The sequence below is a fragment of the Vigna angularis genome, chromosome 1 (assembly GCF_016808095.1).
Source record: "Vigna angularis cultivar LongXiaoDou No.4 chromosome 1, ASM1680809v1, whole genome shotgun sequence".
Taxonomy (NCBI): Eukaryota; Viridiplantae; Streptophyta; class Magnoliopsida; order Fabales; family Fabaceae; genus Vigna; species Vigna angularis.
The window spans coordinates 62,349,634-62,359,670 of NC_068970.1; the positions used below are offsets into that span (position 1 = coordinate 62,349,634).

Sequence of the window (10,037 nt, forward strand, 5' to 3'; positions counted from 1 at the left end):
GATGTAATGTTTTATAAGTGCCATAACCTGAGAAGATTGGTACGATAAAGGAAACTACAACGCTTAAACGTTAAGTTGGGTAAGTTGCATGTGTGCATGCGATAAGATTAGGGTAGTCAACTTGGTCTATGTCTTCATTTTTAGTAAACTATATATTAATTTTTTCTTTCCAAACCTTTAATAGTAATGCCAACAAAATTCGATGTAATCACTTCTTAGAATATATGGAGCACTAGAAATGTATTTATTAACATATTTTTCGCATTTTCTATTGTTAGTTGATTTATTTTAAAACTATCTTTTTTTTCTAAGACATGTCATTAAAAAGAACAAAAATAGAACTCCAAATACATTTAGTCGATATAGAATAGAGAAAGTGTGAATTAAAAATGTTAAATATATGTATATAAATTTAGAGATGCACATTGTTATCTATTTGTGTGTGTTCACATTGGCCAATTCATATTCTAAGTTTGACTACCGAGATAAAAATGAGTGCTGTAAACTCTTACACTATATTCACAATCTGAAACAGATATAAGAAACATACGTTTATTCTTGCGCAATTAAAACTTTGTGGTTGTTATGTGTCATCTTATTATTTATTAGGTTTAATCCTTTTCGACATTCCTATTTGTGTATGAATGTCTCAGATAGGTCATCGTTTTCTAAAGTGTATCAAAATGGTCCTTAATTTTGAAAATTGAGATCAATTGAGTCCTTCCCGTTAAGTTGGTTGGACGGCGTTAAAAAAATTGATGAGTGGGATGCTGAGATGACGAAATGTTACTGACGTGGCATTGACCTGGCTTAATGGTAAGTTTTTTAGATTTAAAAAAGTGAAAGTCCGACGAACACCACGGTTTGTCGTATCACATCGACTGTGGAAGTCCGACGAACACCACGGATCCGTTCAACACCACGTGGCTGTTGGACCGGTACTTCAGTAGTGGCGCCACCGGGATCGTGTCGGAGCCGCTTAACTTCCACCATGCGCACGAGAAGACTCTCCGCTTCTTCCCAATCTCCTCCGGCAAGAAGAACTGCTACGCCATCCCTTCCCTCCCTCCCTCCCGCTTCTACGACGGCAGGTCCCACCCTCCCTCCTTCGACGTCGCCGTCGCCTCCACTGTCGTATTCTCCTGGCGCTCCCCGTGGCCCCCGTCCCTCGCCCGCGATGGCGCCTACGCCAACCTCTTCGCTACAATCCTCTCCTCAGAAGCCCTAATTTGCTTCTACAGCCTCGCCACGGACCTGCCAGTGATCTCCTCCATTGAGCTCTTCGCAGCCGATCTGGCCTCCTACGACGCCGCCGCAATCGCCGACAACGGCACTGTGCTTGTCAACTACGGGAGACTCTCCTGCGACTCCGACCAGTGGGGGTCGGGCTTCTCCAACGACTCCGACCTGTTCGGCCGCTCCTGGCAGTCCGATTCGGTATTCCGAACAGGCCAGAGTAAAATCGTAGCCGTATCAACGCGGAACAGCATAAGTGGGGCTGAGGAAAAATCAAAACGTTGCGTTTTGATTTACAAATTTCACTTTTTTAAATCTAAACCATTAAGCCAGGTCAATACCACGTCAGTAACATTTCGTCATCTCAGCATCCCACTCATCAATTTTTTTAACGCCGTCCAGCCAACTTAACGGGAAGGACTCAATTGATCTCGATTTTCAAAATTAAGGACCATTTTGAAAACGAGGACCTATCTGAGACATTTCTACACAAATAGGGATGTCGAAAAGGATTAAACCTATTTATTAAGTTAAATTGCAAATCATTATAGCCTTTAGTATTTACTATATGAATCCATTTGGTAGTAAACTTTTAAAATTTATTATTGAACTTTAGTATAATGTTTTAAAAGAATTTTAAAATTGATTTTGTTGTATAATATATATATATATTATATATATATATATATATATATATATATATATATATATATATATATATATATATAATACCATATATGATTTTTTAAGGGAGATTTTAAATAAATCAAATTTTTAAAAGAACACCACGAAGTACATTGATTATGGTAAAAGTCAATGTACTATTAAATATATATTAGTTTTAGTCAACAATTGATATAAATATTCATGTTACATTTTAGTATAACAAAGAAATGCCACATCAACTATTTCAACATATTTAATAGTTTCACAGAGTTTAATAACTAACTACACTTTCGTCCTCGAATTTATGAAATGTCTTTTAGAATAAAGTTGTATATGAAATGTCTTTTAGGATAAAGTCGTAATTGACCATGATTTATGTCAACAGATTTAAAATTAAGATATTGATATTGCATGGGAAAGAAAATGAGATTTCAACTCTAAGGGAATAAAAACCCTATTTTCCTTAGTTACTCAACTAGGATAATGGAAAAATAATTTTAGAAATGAGGTTTCGTTTTCCTTATAGAACTTCAACTAGGATAATGTTTTTAAAAAATTAAATCATGATAAAACTTCAAGTTTTATAGTATATACTTTAACTCTAATAATGTTATTTCAACAAACTTAAACTTAAGTTCATAACACTTATCATCTCATATATCACTTATTATAATAAAAATATTTACATAAACTATTAAAGAAGTAAAAATATTTAAAATATTTGAAAATAAAATATTATTTTACTAGTTGCGGAATCATAAGATTTATATTTATAATTAAATAAATAATTTATATTTTTATCAAACTTAACTGAGACAAATAAAATCAATTTTTCAATAATTAAGAAAAGAAATAAAAAAAAACTCGTTGCCTTAATAAGTTTTATATTATATATATATTTATATATATATATATATATATATATATATATTATAATTAGTTTTTGATTCTTCGATAAATTTTTTTTAAAAGTAGGAATGACAATGAGCACTGGTGTGTCTTATTTTGGCCTCACATAACATTTAGCCCGCGTTTGTGGACCAGCTTGCCACCACCATAAGAAATTTTTTGTTTTGTAATTTTTTCTTGTCTAAAATATTAAGGCGTAAAATTTTAATAACTTTATTTCTATTTAATTAAACTAGTAGAGATAATAGATTTTATAGTCTATTTCTTAAAATAAGTAATATTTATAATTTTATTATTTATAATTTTTAAGTATAAGCTGGTTGAACATAAAATGACTTTGAACTACGTTGAAGCAAAGAAAAAACACAAATAAGAAAACTACTTTTAAATTAATTAGATCCAAATGAGCGAATTACTTTTAGATAGTCTGGATAAGAAACGCAAATAAACAATTTATTTAGAAGAAACACATACAATGTGTCATGTAGTGTTATTGGATTTTTAAGAATTTAAGTCAATAGAAATTAGAAAAATGATATTTTAACTGATAATTTCTTTACCTCTATTTGATACTCTTTTCTTTTTATTCTTTTTTCTTTTCTAAAAGTACAAAATTTTATTATTTTATAATCATTTTATCTTTATAGCATGTGTTAAATAAATATAAACATATATTACTTTACCATTATTCTAGGGATTATATGCGCTAAATGCGAGCAATCTATTGTTGGCACACACATGTTATATGACCTCCCATCCCAACTAAAAATGCCGATGACAAAGTTTTCATATTAATAAAAGTTGTTAAAATACAGGATCCTATTTTAAACTCATATATAAGCGTTGTTAAGAAACATTGAAATAACTTGCATCAGAGGAAATCTCTTATTGGAGAGAACAGAGAGTACAAAATTAATAACAATGATCAGTGATTTGGCTTGGATGATGGTTGGGTAGCATTACCCACCATAACATGTGACAAATTCACCTCTTTTGTGGCATTTCTTGCTGCTATCTGCCTCTGAGTGGACTTGTAATAGGTGGCATACAAAACCAGCTGAGCCACCGCAAGCAATGTCCCAAACCCATTTGGTATCTAAAAATCAAAGAATAATACCAAGAATTTATTATTCATTTAATTTAAAACGATAATTTTAAAAATTAAAATTAATAAAAATAATTTATATGTACAGTGATGAATGGGTCGAAACGGATGAGAGCATAAGTGGTCCAAGCCACGCCATTCCCAAAAGATGCGAGAGAGATGAAAAAGGGCATATACTTCACACTCTTGGTCTTGATCACCAGTTTCTGCAGTGAACACAATCAACCATGTAATATTGATATTTTAAGTAACATGGTAATGCATGGAAAAGAAGTTTTTGCACCAAACTCGCAAATTTGTAGCATTCAAAAAATTTTCAAATTACGAAATAAATAATCCGTGAGGTTTATACGATTTCAAATGAAGAAGTCGTGTTCACTCTAACATGACACCGTGATCAGAGATGAAGTCGTGCAGAGACAGATGAAGTCGTGTAAAAGTGCGACGTTTATATTTGAAGTCGTATGAGTCTCTGCAGTTTTTCGATTTTTTAATTTGAAATTTTTTTACCTAGATAGATTGGTAATTTATAGTATAAATTTGACTAGCTTGTGGAAAAACCGAAAACAAGAGATAGAAAGAAAATTACCATGACAGATAAGGGTGAAGCATACATCATGATATTGAAGAGAATGCAAACTGTTCCCACAATTTCAGAGCGTTTCTTGAAGGTGTGAACTTGAGTTAATGTGACAAAGGTGAGAGCAGCAATGAAGAGAAGTTCCAACAAAAGGCAGAGGATAACCTTGAGCCTCTTTTTTCCATCGGAGTAGATCAAAAAGAGTGCGATGAATATGAGTGCAAGAACAGAACCAGAGCCATTAATGGTTACCACCAGAATGCTGTGAGGGTGCACCATGGGTAGACCGTACAGAGTCCAAACCATGCAGTTCACCACCATAGCTAGGTATGGGATTGCTGAGAACTGCTCCACTGATCGCTTCTTCCATATTTCGATAAAAGTTGGCCTGTGTCAATTTGTACAAGATTATCATCAATAAAATAGCTTGGAATTTCGTATTAATAATATGATTGTAGGATGTTTTAATGGAGCCAAAATTATTTGGTTGACATAGACAGTGCATACAATAAGGTTAAATATCTATTTGTTTTTAGAAAGAGGGAATAAAAACCCATACTTTGTTTATTTTTGTTGAGGTTGAACAAGTAATTTTCTTTTCAAAACAATTAAATGAAAAACAATTAAATATAAAACAATTAAATAAAAACAAGAGACAGAGATAGATTTATATAAATATAAGACACTTTCGTTTAAGAAATCCTTTAAAATAATATACAAACAAATTAATAATTCGCGAACAATCTTATCATTGTAATCATTCCAATTTTGACTTATAAAAAGTGATAAATATAAATATACATCATTAGGTAATATTTAAATGGGAACAAAATCTTTGTTTTCATATATATATATATATATATATATATATATATATATATATATATATATATATATATATATATATATATATATATATATATATATATATATATATATATATATATTAAATAAAACAAAATAAAAAATTCAAAATAAAAGGAATATGTAACTTTTACGAAGACCATTAGCAATATATATACACACACTAGACAATATATATAAATATATTACTTTATTAATTATAGTATGATCATTATAACCAACTTTTGATGTTTTTCATCTATATGTATTAATACCTACTTTTGTTCCTACGTGATATAACATCCATTTCTTTTCTTTAAATTAAAGTATATTTTCTATTTTTAATATAATTTTGAATAGATTTCTTATTAAATATCTTTTAGTTTTCTCTTTTCAAATAATTTCAATGTATTATAAAAATGGAAATGAAAACGTTAATAAAAAATATATTATCTAAAAGGAACAAATTTTCCTTGAAAGGAAATACGGGGAATCTTTGTAAAGTATCGATTATGGTCTCACTTTCTGGTATGCAATTTTCATGTTATATACTCAATCATGTGTGAGTATGGTCAGCCTCCAGATTGCAACTCTAGTCGGTGCAATTGGATTACCTTAATTATAAAAACATTAACGGTGAATAATATAAAAAAGATTTGTGTTTATCATTTTAATAATTTAAAAAAGAAAGAAACGCAGGGTAGTATTTTTCATTAAAAATAAAAAGTTTACGTAATTAAATAGCACTATTACTGTTTTCAGAGTTTGAACAATGAAAAAATGGTTCTTCAATGAAAAAATGGCACAGTGCGATTTCAGCCCATATTAAGTACATAATTTATGTATTAAAAAAACAAAACTCCATAATTATATTTCACAGGCAACCACTGCATGTTTTGGAAAGACTAATAATAAAACACAGTTTTGATTTATTTATCAGCATTAAAAAATCATCAATTTGTGTGCTGTAATTGAATGGGAGGAGTAATTTGCATGATCAGTTCATTTCGTGTATATAATAAAAGGGTAAGACAGAAAGATGAAGCTTACACTGGGGAGAGAAACAAGGCACCAGAAATTACGTTTCCTGAAGTTAAGAAAAAAATATTATTCATAAGAAAAAAGAAAAAAGAAAACAAATAAAAGGAAGTTTAAGTAGTTAAAGTTGAAGCAGACACCTATGATGCCAACCACTGTTCGAGCAATATCTGCTGTTGCCATGTTCCAGTTAGCTGAAGAGAATTTCAGGAGAAAAAAAGTACAAGAGAGAGAGAGAGATAAAGTGTTGTTTGGTTACTGAAACATGTCCTGAGGAATCGGCGAAAGAAGATGAATACGATAAAAGTGAAATTATTGTGTAAATGGAGTTTTGGTGTTGGATTGCCAAACAGCTCTCTTGCAACACCTGTAAGTTTTCTGCTCCTTAAATAGAGCCAGGAATGAGAGACAAGTATGTCTGATTTGCTTTACAATATAATACAAAACACCACGTTACTGTTGTGCCTTTTTACTTTAAATGAATCCTGTGATTACATTTTTTGTCAAAATATTATGTAATGAAAATACATACATGTAATAAGAATAAAAAATATAAAATTTAATATTTTCAAACAATTAATGAGACAAAAAAGCATCTATATATCTTTGCATGGCAAATGTCTAACCACTCTTTAAAATGCGTAAGCATCTAGCATGCATAAGGGTACTGTACTTATGTTTTTATCAATTAAGAAAACTAAAATGTATAAATAAATAAAAATGTCTGTATAAATTCACAAAAGTTTCAAAATTGATTAATATAATTTAATAATCTAAATAATATAATAATAATTATGTTGCATATTATAACATATATAAAATATTATGATTAATATTAAAAATGGAACTTTACATTACTTTTCTTATATATTACTTTTTTTGTAACAAACATAATACAATAGAAAAAGTATTCTATAATTCCAAACACATTTTGCTAATTTGTTGTGTTTGTTTCCGTGTCAATTGGCCCGAAAGTCTTCTTAAATTGGAGCTGTTACATGATCCCACTCAGCCGTCGCCACAGTCATAACAACACAAATTTCTATCACAACCATAAAATAAACAAATATCATTGTTTTTAATCTTTAAATTTGGATGCATTTTAATCCTAAATTTAAAAAATAATAAATATTATACTTTTAATCTAATTATGTTAAATTTAACATGTTAAATGTTTCATGTTAATATTTAACTTTTTTATCTCGTTTAATATGTTTCTCTTTTAATATCAGTTACAAAACATATTTAACATGTTAAAAACGTAATTAACTTAAAAAGATTATATATATATATATATATATATATGTATTTTTAAAATTTAACTTCAAATATATTAAAGTTTCAAACAAATACAATTTTTTTATCTCATTTAATACGTTTCTCTTTTAATATCAGTTAGAAAACATATTTAACATGTTAAAAACGTAATTAACTTAAAAAGATTATATATATATATATATATATATATATATATATATATATATATATTTAAAATTTAACTTCAAATATATTAAAGTTTCAAACAAATAAATTTTTTTTATCTCATTTAATATGTTTCTCTTTTAATATCAGTTAGAAAACATATTTAACATGTTAAAAACGTAATTAACTTAAAAAAATTATATATATATATATATATATATATATATATATTTAAAATTTAACTTCAAATATATTAAAGTTTCAAACAAATACAATTTTTTTTATCTCATTTAATATCAGTTAGAAAACATATTTAACATGTTAAAAACGTAATTAACTTAAAAAGATTATATATATTTATTTTTAAAATTTAACTTCAAATATATTAAAGTTTCAAACAAATACAATTTTTTTTAACTCATTTAATATGTTTCTCTTTTAATATCAGTTAGAAAACATATTTAACATGTTAAAAACGTAATTAACTTAAAAAGATTATATATATTTATTTTTTAAATTTAACTTCAAATATATTAAAGTTTCAAACAAATACAAATTTTAACTTGACGATAATTCAGAAAAAAAAATTAATTTTTAAATAAAAAATAGCAAGCCTCTATTAAATTCATTAATTTTATGATAAGAAATAGTATGGAAGTACTTTTTATACAATGAAATGTAGACTTGACTTTATTGAATAGTACGTCTTTAATTAATAGTTTTACAAGTAATTTATATCTATTAATAAAATAAAATTAATTTTGTAAAATTTTGATGTACAGATTTCATTAATTATACCCGCACTAATTATATTTAATGAAAATGGTCTATTTCTTTTTCTCTTTTCATCGTAATCACAGAGCAGATTATGAAAGGATTATAGTCCTTAAACTTACTTTACAATAACAATTCCTCATTCTTTTACTCACGGTTCACTAATTATCAAATAAAAGTCCTCTCTACTTAGGTTCAAACCACTATATCAATAACTCCACACAACCTTCAATTCATTTGGTAAATTTATTGTTGGACAATGAAATTTGCCAACTATTTGAACTTAATTGCAATCTTTAAACAGACAAAAGTATGAATAATTTTGAAAATTGGTTAAGAAGACGATCGGAAATAGAAACATACCTAATATAAAGTCTTCTTTCTCAAACCGAGAGACCCATTTGAAATAATTTGGAAAGGACGTGTTTCTTTTTGCAATTTTGTTAACCTCCGTGATTAATTTTCAAACCTCATAAATTTGTAATTAGAGAGTGGTAATTAAGCAAAGTTCATCCTTCATAATCAATCAACGATATATAGATTAAGAAACAAAACAAAACATTTTAGATTAAGTCAAATAAACCATAATTCACCAAATCTTTCATCATTGTTTGGGAAGTGGGATTGAGATGTTATTTCTTTACACTTTTATGTTAGTCTTTTAACGTTATCTTGAGTTTCGTTGTAATAGTTCTTAATTTTTTTCTCTCAGTATGAGGTCAAGCGGACGGTGTCTCTCAAAGATATTTCAACGTTCAAGTTAATTAAATATGTTTTATCGTAATATTACACAGTAATATTTTAAACAATTACCTAGTTGACTAACTGAATTAAAATTAATATAGCATTCACTTTATGAATGTATTTTTGAAGAAGTGAGTTTTATTTTGGTTAGCTGAAAGTGAAAGTAAAACCATAGAGTATGAACAGTGAAGTTGTAGATGATGATGAATTTGATAGGTGCCAGTAGGCAAATGCATTGATAGAGATATTGATATGTTTTTGCCTATAAAATAAAAGGGGAGATGTGGTGTTGATGCATGATGTTGTGCTTGTGTTGATTTAGTATGAGACACTGACGTCTAATTCCACCTCTGCAAGTAGAGAATTCCTTTCCAACAATTCCACCTGCAAACAGAAATTCCTTAGGCTCCACTAACCAAAGTATCGATTCTGCGCACCTTAGGCTATAAAATTTACTCTATTATCCATTGATTCCTCTCTTTTTTTTCTCAAAATTCAGTGGATTTAACTTTGTTCATACCCGTAAATTTAGCTTACAAAGTTATGAACCTTGGTTTCCACCAATTTGTCTTGTAATGTTCTTTGAGAGTGTTTGGGATATGCATGTTGTATCACGTTATTTCCTTTAGATCATGTACATATATACCTGGGTAGGTTTCATAGTCATTTAGGCTAGTTTTGGATTTGAAAGAAAAAAGAAAATGAATGTGAAGTTGTTTG

The 10,037-nt window shown here is 28.6% G+C and overlaps 1 protein-coding gene across 1 annotated transcript; it reads right to left on the reverse strand.

Moving 5' to 3' along the window:
- Positions 1 to 3,578: 3,578 nt before the first annotated feature.
- On the reverse strand, positions 3,579 to 6,736 carry LOC108322890 (bidirectional sugar transporter SWEET4). Its single transcript, XM_052869271.1, has 5 exons — positions 6,518 to 6,736; positions 6,390 to 6,426; positions 4,506 to 4,884; positions 4,003 to 4,122; positions 3,579 to 3,907 (listed from the first exon to the last, which is right to left on the reverse strand). Exons 1-5 carry the CDS (start codon positions 6,558 to 6,560, stop codon positions 3,737 to 3,739), a joined length of 750 nt encoding a protein of 249 aa, XP_052725231.1. The 5' UTR covers positions 6,561 to 6,736; the 3' UTR covers positions 3,579 to 3,736.
- Between the last annotated feature and the right edge of the window lie 3,301 nt (positions 6,737 to 10,037).